At 55.0% G+C, this 24,563-nt stretch overlaps 3 protein-coding genes across 3 annotated transcripts; all 3 read right to left on the reverse strand.

Annotated features, from left to right (window-relative positions):
- Nucleotides 1-4,398: 4,398 nt before the first annotated feature.
- MZB1 (marginal zone B and B1 cell specific protein) lies at nt 4,399-18,758 on the reverse strand. Its single transcript, XM_003829213.6, has 6 exons — nt 18,742-18,758; nt 18,582-18,652; nt 6,510-6,716; nt 5,291-5,415; nt 4,852-4,962; nt 4,399-4,752 (listed from the first exon to the last, which is right to left on the reverse strand). Exons 2-6 carry the CDS (start codon nt 18,582-18,584, stop codon nt 4,596-4,598), a joined length of 603 nt encoding a protein of 200 aa, XP_003829261.2. The 5' UTR covers nt 18,585-18,652; nt 18,742-18,758; the 3' UTR covers nt 4,399-4,595.
- Nucleotides 7,425-13,333, reverse strand: PROB1 (proline rich basic protein 1). Its single transcript, XM_003829204.6, has one exon. It carries the CDS (start codon nt 11,906-11,908, stop codon nt 8,861-8,863), a length of 3,048 nt encoding a protein of 1,015 aa, XP_003829252.3. The 5' UTR covers nt 11,909-13,333; the 3' UTR covers nt 7,425-8,860.
- On the reverse strand, nt 13,608-21,043 carry SPATA24 (spermatogenesis associated 24). Its single transcript, XM_003829203.4, has 6 exons — nt 20,775-21,043; nt 19,458-19,523; nt 18,742-18,872; nt 18,582-18,652; nt 13,867-13,969; nt 13,608-13,758 (listed from the first exon to the last, which is right to left on the reverse strand). The coding sequence occupies exons 1-6, from the start codon at nt 20,889-20,891 to the stop codon at nt 13,629-13,631; spliced, it is 618 nt and encodes a 205-aa protein (XP_003829251.3). The 5' UTR covers nt 20,892-21,043; the 3' UTR covers nt 13,608-13,628.
- Nucleotides 21,044-24,563: the final 3,520 nt, after the last annotated feature.

The raw sequence follows: 24,563 nt of genomic DNA on the forward strand, positions 1-24,563 counted from the left end.
CCCCCCACCCCCCCTGCCCCCACCTAGCCCCCACCCCCAGCCCCCAGCACCTGTGTCCGGCCCTCGGGGTCCTCCTGGGCCCTCATCTTTGGGGCACAGGTTTGAGCAGTTCCTGAGGAGAAGAGGGGATGACTTGACAAAGGCCAAGGAGGAGGACTTTACTCCACATATCAGGCATTGTTTGAAGTAAATCTGTAACCAGATGCCCAGCTCTGGATTGCGAAAGGGGGGCCTGGGCAGAGGTAATGTATTAACTCTCACTAGGACAGTAAAAGCCACCCAAGCCTCTGCCACATGTGCCCTTCCCTGCCCACATCTGCGCCTGGGCGCTGGACCTGTTCTTGTTTCCCAAGAGAGGGCCAGAGTCGAGGGGGTGAGGACCAGAAGTTTACCAAGCCCCAGGTGAGCGGAGAAAGAGGGAGTGGAAACAGGCACTTATTATGTAACCCCCATGTATGAGGCCCTTCCCCACTGATTAATAACTAGTTCATTATCATCATCATCATAGTCATTCTCGTTATTGAGGAATGGCCTTGGCCTTGTGCCAAGAAACATGGATCTGCACTGTCCCAAGTAACCCCTGTGCTGGGCGGTATTAACCCCTTTAACAGCGAAGGAAACAGATTCAGTAGATGTGATTTGACCCAAGCCATGCAGATAGCAAGTTTGCAGAAACCAATCCTAAAATTCAGGTTGGTCTGAGCTGCCTTGCCCCCACCACCCTGCACCCCTCAGGGTCCCTGAGGCAGGCAGCAGATGGGCCTCTGCAGGCAGAGCTGCCTAGGCTGGCCCAGCCGGGCCTGCACTCTGTGTCAGGGCACAGATCCCTTTCCCCTCCCAGCCACATAATAATTTCTGGGACCCAGTGCAAAGTAAGAATGTGAGGCCTTTATTCCAAAAGTATAAAGAATTTAAAGATAGCAGGAGCATTAGATGGAGCGTGGGGCCTTTCTATGCACCAAGCCCTGTGTGACTGCCCATCACCCAGCCCAGGAAGGCAGTCCTATGCCCAGCCTGTCTCCCCTCCTGGCAGGCCCAGCCCAGCCTGGCCCTAGGGCCTGAGGATGGCAGAGGGGGACATGGGGAGGGGCCCTAAGAACTCAGGCTCCTCAGCTGGTGAGGGCTGGGCCTGAGGTCCCCATTCTGTTCCCCTCTGGGCTGCCCCAGCCCCAGCACTCTAGAGCCCACCTACTTCTGGGTCGCTGTGCCCACGGCCAGGCCCTGCCCGAAGGGCCAAGGGGCAGCACCGCTCTCCAGCTGGGCAGCAGCTTCATGCCACAGCACTGAGTCCGCCCGCCTGCCAGTGTCCACACTGTTCCTCTGTCCGCCTGTCCTCTCCTCTCCCTCTTGGCTACTGCTCCCAATTTCCAAAGTTGCTGGACCAGTTTGAAGCCTCTGCAACTCCCCAGCACTTTTCTCTCCAACTTCTCCTCCCAGAACTCCCCAGGGTGCTGTGGAGACCAAGCCCGACCCCCTGCAGACACAGCTCCATGGACACTCAATTCAACCCAAACCACACAACACGCATAGAGAACAAGGTGGAGAACACGGTCCCAGATCCACAGTAGCATGAAGGGGCCCACACACCCAGAGCTGATGCAGCCTCTCTAATCACCCCACAGAAACACAGGTCCACGTCATGGGTGCCCGGCTCCACACCCTGTCCTGAAAGCTTAGTGGGTTTCTTGGGCCCTGACTTTCCTCCTGGTGTCTAGGGTTTCTCTCCTGAGTGAAGGCCACGGATGGTGGGGCTTCAGGCAGGTCCTGGAACAGGTGAAGGATGGAAGGGGCTGAGTGCAGCTCCCAGGGAAGCTGGAGTGGCCAGGGCCTGCCCCAGGCACCTCCATTCCCCCAGCAGCCCGCCTCCCTGGTCCCCTAAGTCTGAATCCCCTCCCAGCCCTACTACTACTCAGCCAGGGACTTGGCCCAAACCCCTTCTGTTGTCTAAGTTTCGGTTTCTGCATCTGTCAAAGGGGGATTAGATTGTCTTCCTGCACATGGCTCTCGTGCAAAATAAAAATATTTCTAAAAATGAGGGTTAGAATGTTCTGTCTCTCTCCCAGGGCTTGGCCAGATCAGAGACACTCACAAAGGAAACTGAAAGTTCTGGTGCCACCGATCTCCAGTTCCCAGACCTAGGTGGGGTCCAGGGCTCCTTTACTAAGGAAAAGCCCCAGCCAGAAGAATTTCCAGAGAAAGCAGGACTGAGAACCAAAATGTTGAATCTGGCAGGTCAGAAACCCAGGGCCCATCCATACCAGCTGGGGTCAAAGGCAGAGTGTGGAAAATGAACAGCCATTGGGTGTAGACCCAGTGAGACGTGTGTTCTGGGAGGGGTGCAGATAGCATGGAGTGGCTGGAATAGGTGTGCCACAAGGTGACCTGCGTGCACAGTTTTCCTTGGTTCTCTTTTCTCATGAAGGCTCTGAAGACCTGGGATGTCACTGAAACCACCTTTGCAAAATTATGACTGACACAGTGAAAGAGATCTAACTTAATCAGTTCCATCTTGCTTCTAATCTCCAAGTTGTCTTTCTTCATTCCTGAGTGTAGGCTGAACTAACCTTGGGAGAAACTTAGTTTTTAGTTTATAGTCTAAAACAAAGACAATAACAGCCCTTTCTCAAAGCAGACCTCCTTCTTGCCTGAGGACTAGATTGCCTTTGTAGGATGGAGCAACATTAGCCACAAGATGAGACATTTTGGTTTAGGAGTCATGCAGCTAGAGGTTACAAGATTCTGACCCTCTCTAAACTGCTCCTAAGATCAGTGCTTGAGATACTTTGCAGACCCTGCACTTGATAGATCAGCTGGCATCACCCAGATCCATAAATTGGCTCATTGGGACTTGTGGCCTCCACCTAGGAACGGATTCAAGGCAAGGAGACAGCTTCAACTCCCTATGATTTCAGTCCTGACCAATCAGCACTCCTGGCTCACTGGCTTCCCCGCCATCCACCAAGTTGTCCTTAAAAACTCTGCTCCCTGAATGCTTGGGGAGACTGATTTGAGTAATAGTAAAACGCTGGTCTCCTGCACAGCCAGCTCTGCGTTAATTAGTCTTTATTGCAATTCCCCTGTCTTGAGCAATCGGCTCTGTCTAGGCTTGGGCAAGGTGAACCCTTTGGGCGGTTACATCACCACACCATTGATGGCTCCCTCTTACCTCTGGAAGTTGTAGGGATGCAAATTTGGCCTTCTGTAGGAGGGATGTAATATTGTGAAATATATATTTGGTCTTTGACCTCTGTTTCCTGGAGTACAATTTCTAAAATCTTAGAATCCCCAAAATGATGTCTTCTTGTGTGCTAATGATTGACTGATGGCTGGCAGCCCCTAGGGTAGCTTCAGGACAGGGGCTGGTCACCAGAGAGACCAAGGCAGGATTTCAGCCTCCCCTCACCCCCCATCCCCAGTCAAGGGAGGACAGACAGGTTGGAGGGTAAATTGTTCGCCAATGGCCAATGGCTTAATGAATCATACCTATGTAATGAATTATCCACAGAAACTCAAAATTGCAGGGTTCAGAGATCTTCTGGATAGCTGAACACGTGGAGGTTCCTGGATGGTGATGCATCCATGGAGGGCATGGAAGCTCCGAGCCCATTCCCCATACCTTGCCCTACACATCTCTGCATCTGTATCTTTTGTAACATCCTTTATAATAAACTGGTAAACGTTTCTCTGAGCTCTGCGAACCACTCTAGCAAATTAGTTGAACTCAAAGAAGGGGTTGTGGGAACCTCATCTTGAAGCCAGTAGGCCAGAAGCTCCAGGAGTTGGAACTGGTGTCTGAATGGGGGACAGAATGGTGGACTGAGCCCTCAGCCTGTGGGATCTGACACTATCTCCAGGTAGATAGTGCCAGAATTGAATTTTGGAGGGCACCCAGCTGGTGTCGGCTGCAGAACTGCTTGCCTGGTGTGTGGGGGAAAGCCCCCACGCATTCGGTCACAGCCATCTTCTGTGTTGTTGTCGAGTGAGAGAATAGAAAAAGCATTTTGAAGGCCGGGCGCGGTGGCTCATGCCTGTAATCTCAGCACTTTGGGAAGCCAAGGCGAGCGGATCACCTGAGGTCAGGAGTTCAAGACCAGCCTGGCCAACATGGTGAAATCCCGTCTCTACTAAAAATACAAAAATTAGCCGGGCATGATGGTGGGTGCCTGTAATCCCAGCTACTCAGGAGGCTGAGGTGGGAGAATCGCCTGAACCTGGGAGGTGGAGGTTGCATCGAGCCAAGAACACTGCACTCCAGCCTGGGTGACAGAGTGAGACTGTCTCAAAAAAAAAAAAAAATTGATTTTGAGAGTTTTTTTTTTTTTTTTCAGAAGGGATATCAGCAGAAACACCAATGTCTGCACTCCCAGCCCCGCAAGCACCTTTTGCAGAGAAAAGAAGTGAGGTCACTGGGTTTTATTTGAGTCCAGAGGGGAAGGCATTGACTCCCACCCAGGCCCGAGTGCCCTGAGGCTGGAGGAGGGAGGCAGGATGGCAGCACAGAGCAAGGGCTTCCTGCCCTCCTGGCTGCCTGCAGACAGGAGTGGAGACCGTCAGAGCAAGCCCCAGCTTCTTTCAGAGGAGGGTAGAGTCCAGGACTAGAGCTCTTCTCTTGTGGCTGACACCTTCTCTGAGCAGGCCCCCTGGGGTCCCCCACATAGCAATGCCTCCAGAGCCCCTCGGCCTTGTTGGTGGGCTTCATAGATCTGGTCTTCTCCAAACTCCCCCAAGTAGTGCAAACATGTCCTGGAGAGCCTAGGGGAGCCCAGCAGGAGCCTCAGATGCCGCCCAGCCCACAGTGGGGCAAACCAAGGCTCCAGGAGCTTCATCCTATCCCCAAGCCCCGGGCATCACCTGGTAGGCCAGGGGCCCCCTGTGACCATCACGCTGATGCTTGGCTCTGGCCCCTCGCTAAGTCCTGGGCCTGTGAGACGTTTCACTTGGTCCACTTCTCGAACTCCGTAGCTGGTGGCAGTGGAGAGGAGAGGAGTACAGTTTTGGCAGGAGCCCAGCCAGGGAGAGACCCATCTCCACAGCAAGCTGGACATGCTGGGCGTTTGTGGAATTCAGAGAGGGAAAGCCCCTGGCCCAAGGTCACAAGGTGACCTTGTCCACTGGCCCTCTGCTCTCCCACTTGCTCTCAGCTCCAGAGCCCAGACTTCATCCCAGCCAGCCCCTCCCTTGGACTTGAGTCCTAGAGGAGTGTGTGTGTTGTGTGAGCGGCTGAGTGGGAATCTCCACCCACCAGGCCTGCCCTTGGAGGAGGGAGGTGGGGGCAGGATTGGCAACTCACTCCTGCCAGTTCCGGGAGCAGCTCCGGTCCAGGACATCTGTGTAGACCGACTCGCTCAGTTCCCGCCGCCCCCCAGAGTTTGAGGTATGAAGTTTGGTCTCTGCCTTTGCCAGATTTTGCCACATCTGGAACAAGGAGGGACTGGGAGGCAGGGCCTCAGGACTGCTGCTCAGTTAGGGGGAGGTGGGGAGGATAGGAGCAGAGTCTCTGGGGAGAATAAAGTGGCAAGAGAGCCGTTTGAGCAGGAAGCACCTGTGAGGCTGTTGCATGGCCCCTCCCCCAGCCCCCAAAGCTCTCTGGGATGGGGGTGGGGGATGGGAAAGAAATGCTGAAGTGGTAGGTGAGGCCTGGGCACTGGGGTCCCTCCTCCAGGGCACACCTGCCCAGTGGCAAGTGTCATTTTATTTTTATTTATTTATTTATTTATTTAGAGTCTCACGCCGTTCGTCGCCCAGGCTGGAGTGCAGTGGTACGATCTCAGCTCACTGCAGCCTCCACCTCCCAGGTTCAAGTGATTCTTCTCCCTCAGCCTCCCAGGTAGCTGGGACTACAGGTGTGTGCCACCACACCCGGCTAAAATTTTGTATTTTCAGTAGTGACGGGGTTTCACCATGTTGGCCAGGCTGGTCTCGAACTCCTGAGTTCAGGCGATCGGCCCCGCTCAGCCTCCCAAAGTGCTGGGATTACAGGCGTGAGCCACCGCGCCCGGCCGGCACGTGCCATTTTAAACCACAAGAGCAAGGTAAGAAAAACTGGAGCCCAATATTCAATCACACAAGTACTCCCAGGCCCCCACCTCACAGAGACACTGGCACGCAGGCATGCTCAGCAGGTGTGTGTGTGAAGCCAGACACACGCATACTCACGTGCAGGCGCTCACACGTGTGCACTTGCACCATGTACACATAGCCAAAGCCACCCTGTCAGGCTTGGGGAGGGAGTCCGGACTCAAGGATGGGCCTGGAAAGGGAGAAGTCTAAGGACAAGTGAGTGATTCCCTGGGGTCTCAAAATACTGAGGAGGTCTCCCAGATTGTCTGCTGTTAGGCAGGCAGATGGGTAAACTGAGGCATGGAATATATGAAAGGCTGCATCTGTGGCTTGATGCCCAGTGGTAGGGATTGGGGATCAAAGGCCGGTGGTGGAATGTGAGGTGGGTGGAGGGGTCTGGCTTGAGAAGGGGTGTGAGCAGGGCAGGGTGACAGTGGCGAAGGACTCACCTGGTAAGCCACAGCTCTGCAGGCATCACAGCGCAGGTGAGCGGGCATGTGGGCTGAGTACATCTCCTCATCATCCAGTTGTGGGGCTGTGGCTGTGAGTGGCGCCCTGTCCCCGAGGCCCCCTGGGATGGCCCAGGCTCCCAGCAGCAGCAGCAGCAGTGGCAGTGACAGCCTCATGGCCCCAGGAGCCAGTTCAGCAAGTGTAGTCTGTGGTTGAGGTGCAGATGTGTGTGTGCTTGTGTGGTGTGGGGACCGCCAAAGAACACCTGGCCTAGACCAATGGGGAACTGACACCTCACCCCTCCCATCCTCCTCCCACTCCCTCCTCCAGGGCCCCGAAGATGCCACGTGGGCATTGTCCTCTAGCTGGACCCTGGCTCCAGCCATCTCAGCTCCATTTCACAGATAGGGAGCAATGAGGCAAGGAGAGGGGCTGGGCCTAGACAGGAACACATAGGGGCCGATACTGCCCACATCCTGTGATCTGGCCAAGTGGCAGGCACTGTGCTGAGTGCCTTGTGGGAAGAGTTGGTTGGCTGCCGTCATCATCTTTTTTTGTTTCATTGACCTTTCTGAGAAATGAGACTGTCATGTTTATTCTGCCTCTTCCGACACAAAGGCTCAGAGAGAGGTGACAAATCCAAGGCCACATAGCTAGAGGGGCCATGCTGAGAAACCCAAGCCTGATTGACCCCAAGGCTCCCTGGCCACTCAACCACCAGAAGGAATGAGGTGTGGCTGCCAGCCTCCTGGGAGGCAAGTTCAGGGAGACAGGGATGCTACATTGTTTCCAAGACACACATGGTCTCCTTCCCTAGCCCTGAGGTCCCCTCCACCCAGGCCATACCCAGGCATGGAAGGGCACTGTGGAGGGTGTTGAGAGGCCATGGCAGGAAATCAGGCACCTCACACCAGTTATTTCAGCCATGATGGCTCCATGGTCAGTGATTTATTACACACCAGGATGAGGTAAAGACACCTGGGGTGGCCCCAGGGCCCTCCATGCCATCGGAGCTGGCATCTCCAGCTAGAAAATGGCCAGTTGTTCTGATTCGTAGCTCTCCTAGTCAGCTTCCAGTCCAGGGCAGAGGGCAGGGACTGCTAGGGACCTGGGCCCCCTGACAGGCCTGGAACAACGAAGGCATCCATCCCCATCCCTGCCACTGCTTCTCATGGAAACTGTCCTTCCCAAACTCATCACATCACACACCAGGCTGGCAAGGGCCAGCCATTTCCGGTTCAGAACTATATACAGACCCCCACGCACACCACCTCCCACCTCATGCAGACCCCCCTCATCTCCCTCAGAGGCTCCTGGAATCTCAGGGCAACTGAAGTGCAGGCTCTGGGCCCTGTCCCTTGCTGTGACTGGTCTGTAGGGCCAGCCCCTCTCTGGGCATTGTTGCCACATCTGTTACTGGGGAGTGGAACCTGCCAAGAGCTTCAGATCCCTCTGGATACTCCACCAGGGGTATCGCTTCTACTGCTGGCCCTAACCCACCTTCTGGCCACATAGAGGGGTCAAGAGGCTCCTGTGGGACAAGAGCCCAACCCTCCTTCTTCTCAGAGCTTCCTGATGACCATTTCACCTACTCCCGATGTAGGGGGTGGGGGACTGAAGCCCCACCCCTGGCCCAAAAACGAGTCAGCTCAGCTCTGAGGGCCAGGCTCCCCATCTTCCCACCCCAAGTTCCAGGCTCACCCCCAACCCAGGCCCTCCCTGTATTCCTTGCTTTGCCTCCACCTGCTGTCCCCCGCCTTAGCTCTCTTTCTCGGAGCCAGCCTGGCCTGGGCTGTACTGGCCACTTTCCCCCCAGTAACCTCCAGGGCCAAAGCTCAGCTCCTCTTCCTAAGAGCAGACTCGACAGCCAGAGTCCTTCCTGCCACCTCACCAGGGGCACTGGCCAGCCTCACCTCAGCTGGGCCCGCCATCAGGGAGGGCAGACAGTTCCCCGCCCTGTCTCCTGCTGCTCCCGTTCCTGCTGCCCCACGGCAGCCACAGCACCTCCTCTGATCGGCTCCTGGGGACAAGCCCAGGGATGCCTCACTTTCCCTATTTGCTTGCCCGCATATACACACACCCACACACCACACCACACCACGCCCTGGGAATGCCTGGGAAAGGGATACATAATTTTGTTGGGGGAGGAAGTAGGCAGCCACTTCCTGGGTGACTCCAGCTCCACCAGCCTCGGGGCTCAGATTCATTCTCTGAAGATCACTTCCTGTCCGACGACTGACTGGGATGGGTTAAAGACAGAGGCAACGGAAAGAGAGGAGGGTAGGGGCTTGGATGCCAGAACCTCCCAGGCATCCAAGGGCTCCAACTCCACGGGGATCGGCCCGGGGCCTCACAGCGGGAACAATGAACCCTTGCCGGGCTGGGTGGGACCTGAGCTGGAGGGCGGCGCACAGAGGAGCAGAGGAGGTGCGGGGTTGGGGGTCCCGCTCACCGGCAGGTAGTAGGTCCCGTCCAGGGGCCCTGCCTCAGAGACCCAGGGTAGCTGGGGGCTGCCGAGGGCCTGCGGGCCCGGGGACGGTGGCAGAGAGAGGCTGGGTATAGGCCCATAGGCGGGCGGGTAGAGGCCGAGCCCCAGGGCCAGAGGGGTGTAGACGCGGTGGGGCGGCCCGGGAGACGAGGGCGGCAGCAACACCTCCACGTACTGCCCACTCTCAGGGTCGAAGAGCACCCGCAGCCGAGGCTGCCGCGGCGCCTCCACAAAGTAGTAGCGGCCGCTCTCGGGGTCCACCAAGACCTTCCCCAGGGGCGCGGCCCCGGGCTGCCTGCGCGCTCCCTGGGAGGGGCTTTGCGGGGACCGGTCCGTGGGAGGCGCCGAGGCAGCGCGGGGCTGGGCTGGGGCCGTCCTGCCCGCCAACGCCAGGGGCTCCCGCGGGAGTGGCGCCTGGACGGCAGCCGCGGGCTCGGGGGCCGTAGGTGGTGTCTTCGGTTTGGGTGCTATCCCAGGGCTCGGGCTGGCTTGCATCTGAGGGGAGCCGGGGCGGGGCGATCGGACCCCTGCTGGCCCTACGGGGGAGCGCTGGGATGAGCTGCGGGCGCCGCCTAGAGGGCTGGTGCGACCGTCGCCGTCGGGGACCAGGCGCTGGGCCTCTGCATCCCTGTTCTCTCCTCCAGGGCCGCGCGCTCTCACTCGCGAGGTTACCTCGGGCCGGCGACCCAAGGCCAGGGCCCCAGGCAGGCGGATCTCTGTGCGCTTGAAGGGCTTCGCCGTGCTGTTCTCTGCCCTCCGCCGCAGGACCCCGTTGGGCTGTGAGGCGTCCCGGGCGACCGTGTCGAAGGACGGTTCGGGAGGCTCGTAGGGGTGCGGCACCACCGGTAGAAAATCCTTGATGAAAACGGAAGTGTAGTGAGCCGGGGCGGGGGGCCCCAGTGCTGGCGGCTCTTGCGTCTTGGATTCGCCGCCCTCCTCCCCGCAGGGGTCGGCAGGAGGCGCAGGCAGCCCAGAGCCTTGTGCTCCTGCCGGGAAGCCTGGCGCGTACGTGGTCTTCACCAACTTGCGCACGTCTCGAGGCCGCGGAATGGCCATGCGGGGGCGTCCCGAGGCCGCCTCTCCAGGACCCAAGACTTCCGGGCACTTATCCGCGTCCAGGGTGCCCACAGGGTGGCTGCCGGGCGGCTCGGGTGCTGCTACCTCTGGGGACGGCTGACTCCCTCCAAAGGCAAGATCTGAAATTTCCCGCGTGGATGGACTCTGCATCTCTGTTGGTTCTGGAGTCCCGGGTGCGGACGGTGTAGGCGGTGCCAACTCCTCCTGAGTTAACCCATTCTGAGCTTCCTGAGTAAATGCTATCGATGAGCCTGGCCCCATGGGATCCCATGTCTCTTGGGGAGATGGGCCCCAAGTTCCAATAGGACGATCTGGAGCCTCCCACGGGAAGAAGGCCGGCGGGGACGGGCTGCTACGTGGCTCCACCGCATCCGCGACTGCCGAATGTGGAATCTCCCACAGGGAAGGGGCTTCGAGGGACGGGCTCCTTTCCCCAGCAACACACTGATTCCACTGGGAAAGGATCGGAGGGGAAGGGCTTCTCCTGCTGACAGTTTCCTCGACGGCGGGATTTTGATTTTCCCACTCGGAGGAGGCTTCAGGGAACAAAGGGCTACTCACCCTCCGAGTAGTCCGATCCCACGGGGACAGGTTCTGGGGCGACGGGCAGCGAGGACCCCGTACAGCCCCATTTGGAGTCTGCCATGGCGGGGACGGGCTCCTTGGCCTCACAGCCCTACTCGGAACCTCCGAGGGGATCCTACACTCAAAAGGCGGACTCCGTGCCCTCTGAACAGTTCGATCCGGCGCCTCTCGCGGGAACCGAGTCTTCCGCGCCTCCTGGATCTTCTCCTCTGACTGAAGGAAGATGCTGGAACTAACAGGACCCAGCGGCTCCGTCCCGGGCGCAGGCTTGTCGCGCCGAATCGCGCGCTCGCGGAGGCTGGGCCACGGCCTCGGGGCCTTGGCGGGGGCCGAATTATCTTGTACGCGAAGTGGCCGAGACTTAGCCTTCTCCAGGACCACGCGGGTGCTGCGGGCCGTTTCCCGGGTCTCAGGTTCCGACCGCCCCGTGGGCCCGAAGGTGGCGCTGCTCGGGGCCGGGGCCTCGGGGCTCAGTTTTCTGGCCAGCGCCGTCTGCACGAAGCCCGCGGCGGCCTGCAGGGGGCCCAGCGACTCGTCCAGGGAGCCGGTGCGCAGGAGCAGCCGGGGGCGCGGCACGCCGGCCGCCCGCGGGGGACTCTGGGGCCGGGGGCGCAGCTCGATCTGACGCTTGGGCACTGTCCGGGGCCTGGCGGGCGCGGCGCCCTCCTCCAGAGCCACCTCCACACACTCGAACTGCGCTGGGGCGGCAGGACTTGGCCCACGGGGCCGCAGCTCTAGGTAGGTGGCCCAGCGGGAGCCACCATCGGGGACCTGGAACTGGCGTGGGACCGCGGCGGGAGACGCTGGCCCCGGCGGCAAAGGGCTGATGAAGGCCGGCTCCGTGAGCTGTTGTTGCGCCTCGCGATCGTCTGCGCCGGAGCAGCCGAACAGGGGTCCGACGCCGAAGATGACTTCCATCTCCCCCGACGGCAGCGTGCGCAGCTGGGGCTGGGGTGGCCGTGGGCCGGAACCTGGGCCTCGCGGGAAACCCGAGCCGGGCCCGTGCCGCTGGCGGCTATTCTGGGCGCTGACGGACAGGCGAGGCTGCGCGCCCGCCCCCCGCCCAGGAGCCACCCAGGGCCAATTCGCTGGGCCTTCCGCGTCCGGCCCAACGTCCGGGGGCTCCGGAGAACCTGGAGCCGTGTAGTAGGAGCCTGACGAACCGGAGGAGTCCTGGCGCCGCGCGGGGGCCGTGGGCAGCTGCCTCGGGATCCCAGGCAGGGCTGGCGGGGCGAGCGCGGTCAGCATGGTGGGGCCGGACGCCGTGCACTATCTCCCTCGCATTCGCCTCCGCTGGTGGCGCCGGCACTGTCCCCGCCCCGCCCGAGGATGCCGTGGGGTCACCGCGCCTTAAAGCGGCCGCGTCCACTCCTGAGCCAGCGGCGCCGGCAGCAGAAAAGACCTGGGCCCTGCACCCTTCCCTGTCCAGCCCCCATGCCCAACTAACCCCCTTCTCAGGCACAAGCCGGAGTACCTGGGGTGGGCTCCAAGCTTTGGCTGACAGGCAGGTGAGGGAATGGCAGGCCCAACTTTCAAAGCCTTGGAGCCAGGAGTTAGGCCCAACTCCACCTATCACAGGTGAGGAAACTGAAGCCCAGCAGGGATCCGCCTGAAGTCAGGCACTGCTGTGTGCAGTTCAGGCTGTGAGCGGGTGAACCAGACCTTCAGGCCAGGAGACGCAGGTAGAGCCAGCAATTTCATCTTCCCCTCAGCCCCGGGTGCCTTAGCATCACTGCAGGGGACCCCCATTGCCATTGCTGGCCTCAGCTAGAGCTCTTAAGGGTGCACACACCACCTTTCTTGACCCCAGTTACACTCCTCCTGATCCCCTTCAATAGAGTGAAGAGCACCGCTAGAGGCTTCCCTGACTCTTCAGGGCCTCAGGAAGGTACTACCCCTGGCTGGACCCACTGCCCTCGGTGGGACCTATTGGAAGGAGCTGGAGTGGACAGCTCTAGCTTTCACAGTCTGCCTCAGCACCTAGAACAGGCCCTGGATACCGATGTGGGGTCCTACGGGAAGCTTCGAAGTAGCTTGTGGTCCCAGCTCCAAAGGCCCCTGCGGCCAGAACAGCCCTGTGCTCCCCCAGGTATTCACAAGGCCCTAACTTCAGCCCCCACAGCCTTAGGACCTGCGCTGGGGACAGGCGCTGGTGGGGAGGCAACCACCACCTGTCATTGTCTTACAACTGTGGGCACCACTTGCCCTTAAACTTCTGGCTTCAAGGTCCTGCTATGACTCAGGCCCCAGCTGGCCCTGGAGCAAGAGCACTGCCCCCTCCTGTGCACTTGGCCTCAAACCGACCCAGGACAGGCTACACTGGGCTAATCTGACCCCTGAAGTGGGTCCTCTGCCTGGGTGTGTCCCCATGATCACCTAGGGGGCACTCGGTGATGGCTTCTGAAAAAATGTTGCTGCTCCATCCCATCCAGCCTTGCCTGTGCAACTTGTGCAAATCGAGGTCCCTTCCCAGATTGTCTCTCCACCTTAAAACCACACACAGCATTGTCTTTTCTCTTCCTCCCATTGTGAAGCTCCCGTTTGGGGGAGGTGTCAGCAGGTGCAAATGCAATTTGCAGGTATAACATTATTGTCATGTGATGGAAACTGACTTCCCAAATTCCTTGTGGTTCTGGAACCCACTGTCTTTGAAGTTTCTGGTCAGGGCTTCCAGCCCTGTAGTCAAGTTGGGAGAGTTAAATTTACCAGGACACTGGGAGTGGGGTGGAATATTACTGGGTAACCAGGGCTGTTTATATAGGAAGGGATTAAATACCCAAAGGAAGCGGTGGTGCCTACCAGACAACAAAGACCCAGCTCCTCCCCTAGGCTACAAGCCCCCACCTTGTGGACCTCTACCACTACCCAAGAGGGAGGGAAGTAGCAGGGGCTAGAGGCTGGGGACTCCCAGAGCAGAGAAGGCAGAGGCTGGGGATTACAGCCAGAGAACAGGAAAGCGGCGGCCATTTTATTTTTCCCTGGGATGCTGGTGGCTGCGGGCCTGACGTGTCCCTGAGGCTTTCTTATGCTTCTGGTCCAGCACTTGGGCCATGTAGCTCTCCTGCTGCTTCTGGATCCGGAAGTCAGACATGTGATTCCTGCAACGGAGCCGGCTGGTGGTGGGCTGTGGACAGCCGAGGGTAGGTAGGGGCCAGAGGTCTGGCTCCCCAGTGTCATCAACCCCCAGCCGGGCCCAGACCCCTCACCTGAAGATCTGTTTCTGCTGGCTGATAACTTGCTGCAACTCTTTAATCTCATTCTCTTTGCCATTAAGTATATCTTCTTGCTTTATAATGTGAGACTCAATCTCTGTGGGGGAGAGAGGCAGGGAGGAGGGGTGGTTCCCATCCCAGGGCTCCTTCCTGAGATAAGGCATTCCCTCACGGGGCTTTTCAGAGCTTGGCTCCCCACCCAAGAGTTCTCCATGAAGAACTGCTAATACCTTAGTATGAATGAGTTTATTATGCAGTCTTGGGGGAGTGCAGTGTTTGAGGATTGTTGTCAATGACTTCACAAGTCTATTCTGGACCAGAGGACCCACATGAGGGCAGGAGAAGGTCCTTGGAGAGAAGTGGGCAGGCCTGCCCAAAGGCTGGAAGATGAATGGCGCCTGCCCTCAACTCCTGCAGGTCTTTACAGATGTTGCCTCCTTGGAGAAACTCTCCCTCATCAAAAAATTACATTTCCCAGTACTTCCTGTTCCCTCTTCCTGCTTTCTCTTTTTTTTTTTTGTATTTGAGACTGAGTCTTGCTCTGTCGCCAGGCTGGAGTGCAGTGGCATGATCTTGGCTCACTGCAACCTCCACCTCCTGAGTTCAAGCAATTCTCCTGCCTCAGCCTCCCGAGTAGCTGGGATTACGGGCGCCTGCCACCACGCCCAGCTAATTTTTGTATTTTTAGTAGAGATGGGGTTTCACCATGTTGGCCAGGCTGGTCTCGAACTTCTGACCTCAGGTGATCCACCCACCTCAGCCTCCCAAAATGCTGGGATTACAGGCGTGAGCCACCATGCCCAACATCCTGCTTTATTTTTCTTAACACTTTTACCTAACATACCATATACTTTACTCATCTGTCTTCTCCGCTGCTGGGATGTAAGGTCCACAAGGACAAGGATCTTTGTTTTATTCACGGCTTTATCCCTAAGGCCTAAAACAGCACCTGGCACATAGTAGGTATACAAAAAGTATATTTGCAGACCGAATGAACGGGATGTCACTGGGGGTTTAGGACTCAGAAAAAAGACCTAGTTCAGTCATCCCAGTCCAAACAAACTTCCCGAGGGCTGGCTGGATGCCCAGCCTTGTGCTAGGGCTTCAGGGGTGGTGGGAGAAGATGGGAGTTGCCTCGATTTTCAGACCTGTTTCCTCATTTCAAAGATGGGGAAAGAGACAGCCCTATCCCACAGTGGTCTGGGGAGGACCCAGTGAGATAGTGGTGGCAAAGCCTACCCCCAAATTAATCGTACATTTGAGGCAAAGATGACTTTCTGAGGCAGGAGGATGGCTTGAGCCCAGGAGTAAGAGAACAGTCTGGGCAACATAGTGAGACCTCGCCTCTACAAAACTAAAAAAAAAAAAACAACAAAAAACTAGCTGGGTATGGTGGTGGAACATGCCTATAGTCCTGGCTACTTGCTGAGGCAAGAGGATCACTTGAGCTCAGGAGTTGGGGGCTGCAATGAGCTATGACTGTGCCCCTGCACTCCAGCCTGGGTGACAGAGCAAGACCCTGTCTCTAAATAATAAATAAATAAATAAATGATAATTTTTCTGTGTTGGATCAAAATCCAAGGAGGCTGTAGGGATCTGGGGGTGCTTCATTTACATAACTGCCCCACATGGCACCTTGGAAAATTCTGATTCCCATAGAAAGAAAATCCTACTGTCTTCAAAGGTTGGACAAGGGGCCAGGCACAGTGGCTCATGCCTGTAATCCCAGCACTTTGGGAGGCCAAGGCGGGTGGATCACCTGAGGTCAGGAGTTTGAGACCAGCCTGGCCAACATGGTAAAACCCCGTCTCTACTAAAAATACAAAAATTAGCTGGGTGTGGTGGCACATGCCTGTAATCCCAGCTACTTTGGAGGCTGTGGCAGAAGAATTGCTTGAACCCAGGAGACGGAGGTTGCAGTGAGCCGAGATCGTGCCATTGCACTTCAGCCTGGGTGACAGAGCGAGACTCCGCTTCAAAAAAAAAAAAAGGCCAGGTGTGGTGGCTCACGCCTGTAATCCCAGCACTTTGGGAGGCCAAGGTGGGTGGATCACAAAGTCAGGAGATGGAGACCATCCTGGCTAACACGGTGAAACCCTGTCTCTACTAAAAATACAAAAAATTAGCCAGGTGTGGTGGCGGGCACCTATAGTCCCAACTACCTGGGAGGCTGAGGCAGGAAGATGACGTGAACCTGAGAGGCGGAGCTTGCAGTGAGCCGAGATCTCGACACTGCACTCCAGCCTGGGCGGCAGAGCAAGACTCCATCTCAAAAAAAAAAAAAAAAAAAAAAAAGGTTGGACAAGAATTAACTAGAACACAAACTCTGAAAATACAGAAATGTCTAAGCATTTAAGATTTCAAAAGAGAAGACCTGGTAAAAAGTGAAGGCACAGCATGGAAAAGAGGAGACAGGTGAAGGGAGAGAATGAAGACATGAGTTCACCGGGTCATGGGACGAGGACTGTTGAACCTCCTTCCCAGGCGTCCAGCTAAGTGGAATTAATTACTTGTGAAGTTCGTTTGGGAAAAAGAATTAGAAATTTGTGTGACTCTTTGAAAATAAAAGCCTGTGGCACCCGATGGTGAGAGAATGGTTAGAAAATCCCTTTGAGAGTAAAGAACTATGTAAGTGTAAAAACCAAACTGAAACCACACAAGGGGAGTTTGTAGGGGTGGGAGGCACTGGCCAGGGTGAGGTTCACATCACCAGACTGGCTCAGGAGGGCTTGTGTCCCACAGGAGGGGTTTAGAATATTCTGGGGGAGGCAGCCAGGACCTGTCCCCATGACACACACACCTTCCAACAAGCAGATCCAAAGCCCCGTGAGCTTGACTGATCTCTGTTGGAAGGAAATTACCTAGGGGAAGGAGGTCTCTGGCCCTACCAGGAAAGAACCCCAGGTTCTTTTTTGGGAAGTAAGGGGATGCCCAGGGAGAGGGCAAGACTGAGGGGGACCAATGGTCTCGAGCATGGGGGCAGTGACTGCCTGTTGCGCCCTGCCATGGCAGGAGCCAGTGACCAAACTACTATGAGACCCTGTCAGCCTGCCTGGCCAGATCAAGATGTCAGCCTGCTGCCATCTTCCCAGTGAGAGCACTCACTAGGGGAGAGAGAAGGCTGAACAGGTGAAAGGCAGGGTACTCAAGGCTCCACGTGGGAGCCCCACCAGTAAGGACCTTGAACCTCTTGCGCTTGGGCTCTGGCCTACTGGAGATCTGCTGCAGTGAACAAAGCAGATGTTGTGCCTGGAATTCATACCTACTTTTTTTTTTTTGAGACAGAGTTTCACTTTTGTTGCCCAGGCTGGAGCGCAATGGCATGATCCTGGCTCACTGCAACCTCTGCTTCCTGGGTTCAAGCAGTTCTCCTGTCTTAGCCTCCTGAGTAGCTGGTATTACAGGTGCCCGCCACTATGCCCGGGTAATTTTTGGTATTTTTAGTAGAGATGGGGTTTCACCATGTTGGCCAGGCTGGTCTCGAACTCCTGACCTCATGTGATCCGCTTGCCTTGGCCTCCCAAAGTGTTGGGATTACAGGCATGAGCCACCGCGCCCAGCCCATACTTAAACTGGGTAAGGGGAGTTTAGCATTCCGGGAAATGAAAGGGGCTCCTGAGGTGTACGGGCATGTGTAGCTGACTCAGAAGGTGCCCCACAACTTATGGCACCAACTGAGCCAAAAAAGTGGCCCCCAGGCATCTGCACAGAGCAGAGTTGAAAACTGGCAGCCCACAGATATTTTACTTGGCCTACACGATAGTTTTAAAATTTCAAAATCAACTGCCAACACTAAAAAGTCAGAAAAGCTTCCATTAAAACTTGGTTTTGGCTGGGTGCGGTGGCTCACGCCTATAATCCCAGCACTTTGGGAGGCTGAGGTGGGGGATCACCTGAGGTCAGGAGTTCGAGACCAGCCTGACCAACATGGTGAAACCTCATCTCTACTAAAAATACAAAAATTAGCCGGGCGTGGTGGTGCACACCTGTAATCCTAGCTACTCGGGAGGCTGAGGCAGAAGAATCACTTGAACCCAGGAGATGGAGGTTGCAGTGAGCCATGTGCCACCGCACTCCAACCTAGGCAACAGAGCAAGACTCCATCTCAAAAAAAATAAAACAACTTGGTTTCACTGGGCATGGTGGCTCACACCTGTAGTCCCAGCTACTTGAGAGGCTGAGGTGGGTGAATCACTTGAGCCCAGGCATTTGAGACTAGCCTGGGCAGCATAGTGACACCCAGTCTTAGAAAAATAAAAATAACTCTTAGTTTCCATTTTAAAGATCTGGCAATCCTAGCCCCCTGTCACCACATGCATCCTTCCCTATTGAGTCCTGACCCTGAGACTAAGGATCAGGTCCCAAATAGGACAGTGCTTGCCCTGTGTTCCTCTTGTATCAGTTAGGAGTAACCCATCAAAAGTGGGAAAACAAAAGGTGGACTAAGAAGGTTGTATGTTTCAGGAAAAATGGGAGCAAGCCCATTCCTTTATGACGGTGAAGAATATAGTACACCGACTGCTTCCCTCATTTCCGTGGCCTGCCTGGTCCCTTAAGGCCTTTTCGAAGGTGTGGCCCACCCGGGCCTGCCTGTATCCTCAGCTGGGGACAGGTGTTAGAGTGAAACCCTGCCTTTGACACAGGCACTGGGTGGTTAGGAAAGAGCCCGTTTATATAACCATGGTGGAGAGCACGGGCCTCCCGCCTACCATTGCACTTGGTGATGAGCTGGTCCTTCTTGCTGGACTCCTGAAGGACTTTGCTCTTGACACTGGAGAGCCTGGGTGGGGAAGATAAGATGGGAGGGTGGGCAGGCTAGCAAGCAGATGCATCCCCCAAACCCCACACCCCGTACTGAGGCCCACTCACGCTTTTTCAAAGGCCAGCTTCTCTTTCTCCAGCTGCTTGGATAGCACCTCTACCTCTCCGAGGGCAAACTGTAACTTCTCCTCTTCCTTGGCCAGGAGGACCTTGGTTTTGGCATGGGCAGCTTTCTCTTCCTGCAGGGGCAGCAGCAGTCACCTCATTACCCTAGGCCGCCTTGGGTCTCCTAGACTCCCTTAACCAGCCCCCCTTCTCAGAGGGACACACAGAAGCCAGAGCACAGGGAGATTCTGGCCACCTTGCTACAGGGGCTGGAGGTTCTCAGAGGCCGACCTTTCTTTTTTCTTTTTTCTTTTTTTTTTTTAGACAGAGTCTCACTCTGTTGCACAGGCTGGAGTGCAGTGGCATGATCTCAGCTCAGTGCAACCTCCACCTCCTGGGTTCAAGCAATTCTCCTGTCTCAGCCTCCCAAGTAGCTGGGATTACAGGCGCCTGCCACCACGCATGCTTGGCTAATATATATATATGTATGTATATATATATTTTTTGTATTTTTAGTAGAGACAGGGTTTCACCATGTTGGCCAGGCTGGTCTCGAACTCCTGACCTCAAGTGATTTGCCCGCCTTGGCCTCCCAAAGAGCTGGGACTACTGTTGTGAGCCACCGCACCCATCAGAGGCTAATACTTAATGAGCCTGCCTAACCACAGGGATCCTGGGAAACGGGGGAAGATTAGGAGACCGCAGAGGCCATTACTTACCACCAGCTTCTTCTCCACTGCCTGGAACTCTTCTTTACTGACAAAATTTTCGTCCTGGAGAACCATCTGCAACAGAGCCTGGCTGAGGGAGGGCCTGGGGCTGGAGTAGAAGGGGCGCCCTCTAGGGACCAGGACCAAAAGCGGATAACAGGATGATGCTCGTGGTACCTAGGATGAGACTGAGGCCTTGGGAAGGGAGAATTCGTTCCACAGATAAACTAAGACTCAGCTCTAAGTGCTGCCCTCAAGGAGCAGCCAGTCTCATGGAGGAGGCAGTCCACAGCTAGCACTTCTAACATGTTGTGTGCCTTGATGGGGAGACATAAGGGGATCTGGGGCTCAGAGGAGGCCCCAACCCAGCCTGGGGAAGGGTCAGAGTCACTTCCGGAGAAGGGGATGTTAGACCTGAGATCTGACTGCTATATAGGGTGGGCCAGAAGAGGGATAGAGAGAAAAGCACTCTGGATGGTGGGGACACACATGCCAAGGTCAGCTGCCAAGAGGAAGACCTTCAGGTACCTTCAGGGAATCAAAGGCAATTCAGTGCCTAGAGCTCCATATATTTTGTTGAATGAGAGCATTAGGGTAGCAAATAGGACAGGTCTCTCTCCCCTTTCCCCCACATTCAACTTCCCAGAAGGGAAGAAATTGTCTAAGAACAACTTAGAATGAGAAATAGATGTGAAGCCAGTTTTATTTCTGAGATGGAGATACATCCTAACCTTCTTATCAAGACAGGAAAACAAAACCAGAAAAACCATGAACTCCAGCTGGCCAGGATTCTATCATGCCTACCCAGGTAATCTGTGACTGCAATGCTTTGCACCCATTAGCTGGGGTTTGATTGAGAAGGCAAAAGCTAAGGTATGTAAAGTTCTTGGAGGCCCCTAAGTTAGCGCTGGCAAGGGCCAAATCTGCGCTTACTGCATTCAACACGGCACTGCCTTTGACTCTCGGGAATGGTGTCCATAATAGAAGGGATGACAGTTTCTCTGCCTGCACACAAGGGCCATGGGAACTCAGTGACGTCATCTCCACTGAAAATGGGGAAACTGAGGCTCAGGGACTCTCTACCAGCTCTTGCAGCAACCAGGCAAACGCAAGGGAGAATATGGCTTGATTTTAGTTAAAATTCCCTGGTTCAGGAAGGTCCGCCCCTTTTTGGCTCCACCCCTACCGACTGAGCCCGGCCTCCTCCTGATGACGCCATGGGCCATGCGTTCTAGCCACGGCCCCCGCATCGGAACAGGTTCTGGCCCCGCCCCCACCAGTGAGGCATCCGGCCCCGCCTCTCCCCAAACTCCTCTGGCTGCATACCACGTTCCTCAGCTGGTGGATTAGTTCCTCCTGAGACTCAATCACGTCCCGCAGTTGATCTAAAGCGAGACACACAGATCCTGACCCCGCCTTCGACCACCCGAGGGGCGTCGCCATCTTCCGCCCCCGCCAGCTAGTTGGAAATGGCTGCCTCGGGGGTGATCCTCGTCGTCGCCCACCAATGAGAATGCGACGCCACAGAGCACCCTGGCAACGGGGGGCGGGGACTTCCTATGTTAGCGGGGCGAGGGGCCGCCTCTTAAAGGAGCCGCCTGGAGCGGGGAAACTGCTGACAACCCTTAAGGCATTTAAGTTTACAGGAAATTGCGCTTTTATTGCGTCTTCTGTTTCTCACGCAGTCCTGAGAAGCCGGCAGGGCCCGGCTTGTACTTTCCTTGCCTGCGAGCAGGCAACACTCAAAACACCAGCCCTCAGCCTTCACCCAGGGCCTGTTAAACTGCATGACCACGAAGCAAGAGCCAGCATAGGCAACTCCTGCATCTTTAGCTTCTCATGCCTCTTTCTCCAAATCTTTATCCTAATCTCCAAATTTCCTCCATTGTATGAGATTCCAGCCTCCTGGAACACACTTAGTACTTAGGGGTCCTAAGCCTAAGCACGGAAGATAGACGAAGATAAAAAATGAGAATGGCTACACCTGAGATCAAAGTCTTCCTACTCTGATACCAGGCTCTGGGCACTAGAGTCTGCACTAGAGTCATGTGCCACCACCCGAGGAGGAGGACCCTGAAGAGATTAGGAGGACTGAAGAGGGCTTGAAGGAGGAGAGTTTAGTAAAATGAAGTCAGGGAAGGATACGGTGATTACGCACACTCACCAAGTCTCTATTGAAGGCTTTTTTTTTTTTTTTTTTTCCCTTGGAAACCCAAATAAGATTAGGTTTGGAGAACATCAGAGCGAATATATATTGTGTTCACTATTTCGTGGCACCGTTATGTTTATATTATTTCATGTGACCCTCATGGAACTCCTATCAGCCCCTTTTTACCTAGGCTCTATGAGAATGAGAATGAATAACTTGCCCAAGGTCACTCTAGTAAGTTGTGGAACGGAGTTCTGCTATGGGCAGTTTGGTTCCAGGGTCCGTGTTTTTGTTTGTTTGTTTTTTGAGATGTAGTCTCGCTCTGTCGCCCAGGCTGGAGTGCAGGGACGTGATCTCGGCTCACTGCAACCTTCACCTTCCGGGTTTAAGGGATTCTTCTGCCTCAGCCTCCCAAGTAGCTGGGATTACAGGTGCCCGCCACCACGCCTGGCTAATTTTCGTATTTTTAGTAGAGACGGGGTTTCACCATGTTGGCCAGGCTGGTCTCGAACTCGTGACCTCAGGTGATCCGCCCGCCTCGGCCTCCCAAAGTGCTGGGATTACAGGCATGAGCCACCGCGCTGGGCCTGGAGTTCATGTTCTTAACCAGGATGCTGTGCTGCATTTGTGTTGCACGTCATGGGTGGAAGTTATGGAATTTGATACCCCCAAGTAGGAAATGACTATACTAACAAGGAGTTTGGAAAAAAAGTTACCAGTGACTATGAAAGGAGGCAGAAAGCTCAGGGTAAGTCATTCAAGCCGCTCCCCAAAACTCCCGGGGGGCCTGACAAACTTGGCCATCCCTGTGGTTCTCTCAGCGGGAGCCCTTGTTTTGTTTCTTGCGTTTATTTTCATGGACTTGGAGACAAGGCCATCTCTGTTGACCTCTCTCTTTTTTTTTTTTTTTTTTTTTTTGAGACAGAGTCTTGCTCTGATGCCCAGGGTGGAGTGCAGTGGTGCGATCTTGGCTCACTGCAAGCTCTGCCCCAACCGGGGTTCACACCATTCTCCTGCTTCAGCTTCCCGAACAGCTGGGACTACAGGCGCCCGCCACCATGCCCGGCTAATTTTTTGTATTTTTAGTAGAGATAGGGTTTCACCATGTTCTCTTTTTTTTTCTTTTTTTCTTTTCTTTTTTTTTGAGATGGAGTCTTGCTCTGTTGCCCAGGCTGGAGTGCAGTGGAGCAATCTTGGCTCACTGCAACCTCTGCCTCCCAGGTTTGAGCGATTCTCCCAACTCAGCCTCCCCAGTAGCTGGGATTACAGGCAGCTGCTATCATACCCAGGTGATTTTTTTGTATTTTTGTAGAGACGGGGCTTCACCATGTTGGCTAGGCTGGTCTCGAACTCCTGATCTCAGGTGATCGGCCAACCTTAGCCTCCCACAGTGCTGGGATTATAGGCGTGAGCCACTGTGCCCGGCCGACCTCTGTTAAAGGGCCTAGAACAATACAGTTCAATAGAACTTCTAGTGATGAAAATGTTCTACAGCTGCACTATTCAATAGCCACTAGCCACATGTGGCTCTTCAGCAGTTGAAACATAGCTCATGTGACTGAGAAATTGCTTTAAATTTTTTTTTATTATTTTCTGAAGATCACCTTAATCATGGCTCTTTAAAATTTTTAAATTTTTAGTTTAAATGGCCATGTGTGGCTACTGGCTACTGTACTGGAAAGTGTGTGCCTAGAGGGCACTGTGTAGGTTGTGTGCCTCAGCACAGACCCTCTCAGAACTTGGTGTACCAAATGTGAATGTTCACCTGAATCACCCTGCACAAAGCTGCACATTCCTCTGGGGCAGTGATTCCTGAGCCTTCCCCAATAACTGCATTTCCTCCCTAGGATCTTTCATGAGGCACTGCTTGATGTCCCTTGATATCCAACATCCACCTTCACCAGCTGGAACAGGCTGCTCTCTGCGTACTTGGGGCAAAACCCTGGAGAGCAGTAGGCTCCAGCAGCCACCTGGGGGTGGAAGCTTATGAACAAGAGAGAACCCTGGATCCAGGTCTGCACCTGCTTCCTGGCATGGACATGAGGGGTGGTCACCCTGGTTGGGCACTGCCACAGACTCCTCTATATGACATGACATCACAAACAGCTCTGTGATCCTGCCAGGGAAGGGTTGCCTTTCTGCACAGGCTTGTCATTTTGGCTGATGTTCTGGTTATCTATTGGTGCATAATAAACCACCCCCCAATTTTTTTTAAGTCATTGAAAAAAATCATTTTGTTCATGAATCTGGAATTTGGCAAGGCTCAATGGTGAAAGCTTATCTCTGCTCCATGCAGTGTGAGCTGGGATGGTTCAACGGGGAGTTAGAAGTTCCAGTTCCAACATGGCTCACTCACGTGACTGGCAAGTTGGTGCTATCAGCTGGGAGCTCTGCTAGGGCTGAGGACCAAAGGTCTTGGTTCCTCTCCATAGGCTGCCTGGACTTTCTGATAGCATGAAGACTGGGTTAAAGAGAAATCATTCAAAGTGACAGAAAATGGAAGATGCCAGTTTCTTAAGGCCTGGGCCTGATACCTGGCATAGTGTCATTTTTGCTGTATTCTATTGGTCAAGGAGTGAGTCTAGATTCCAGAGGAGGACACACAGATTCCCCCCCTACCCCACCACCTTTCAATGGGAGTAGTGTCAAAGAATTTGGGCTGCACTTCTAGAGCAAATCCTTATGACAGATGGGGCACCACTCCCTTCAAGGTTCATTTCAGGTAAAACCAGTCAGGAACTTAGTCTAGTGGGAAGAGTCAGACAATAATCAAACAACCAGATAAATCTAAAGAGAAACTTAGCCAGGTGGGGCTAAGATTCTGTGCAAGGGAAAGCTTCTGTGAGGAAGTGATGTTTGAGCTGAAGCCTATTAAGGTAACTAGGAAGCACTTAGCAAAGAGGGTAGGGGCAGATGAGTAGGTAGGGATACCAGAAAGAGGAAGCAGTGTATACTTTGTGTATACA

The sequence above is a fragment of the Pan paniscus genome, chromosome 4 (genome assembly GCF_029289425.2).
Source record: "Pan paniscus chromosome 4, NHGRI_mPanPan1-v2.0_pri, whole genome shotgun sequence".
In the NCBI taxonomy this organism is placed as follows: Eukaryota; Metazoa; Chordata; class Mammalia; order Primates; family Hominidae; genus Pan; species Pan paniscus.

Bases quoted from the DNA above. Each gene is read 5' to 3' on its own strand.
- PROB1 (XM_003829204.6), bottom strand. From the start codon at position 11,908: ATGCTGACCGCGCTCGCCCCGCCAGCCCTGCCTGGGATCCCGAGGCAG.
- SPATA24 (XM_003829203.4), bottom strand. From the start codon at position 20,891: ATGGCGACGCCCCTCGGGTGGTCGAAGGCGGGGTCAGGATCTGTGTGT. The intron at 19,524-20,774 runs GTATGCAGCCAG...GCTCTGTTGCAG, and splicing joins TCCACCAGCTGAGGAACGTG to ATGGTTCTCCAGGACGAAAA. The intron at 13,970-18,581 runs GTAGGCGGGAGG...TCTCCCCCACAG, and splicing joins GCTCATCACCAAGTGCAATG to AGATTGAGTCTCACATTATA.
- MZB1 (XM_003829213.6), bottom strand. The intron at 5,416-6,509 runs GTGAGTCCTTCG...TCCTTGTTCCAG, and splicing joins GCAGAGCTGTGGCTTACCAG to ATGTGGCAAAATCTGGCAAA. The intron at 4,753-4,851 runs GTGATGCCCGGG...GGGCTCCCCTAG, and splicing joins GGGGGCCCCTGGCCTACCAG to GCTCTCCAGGACATGTTTGC.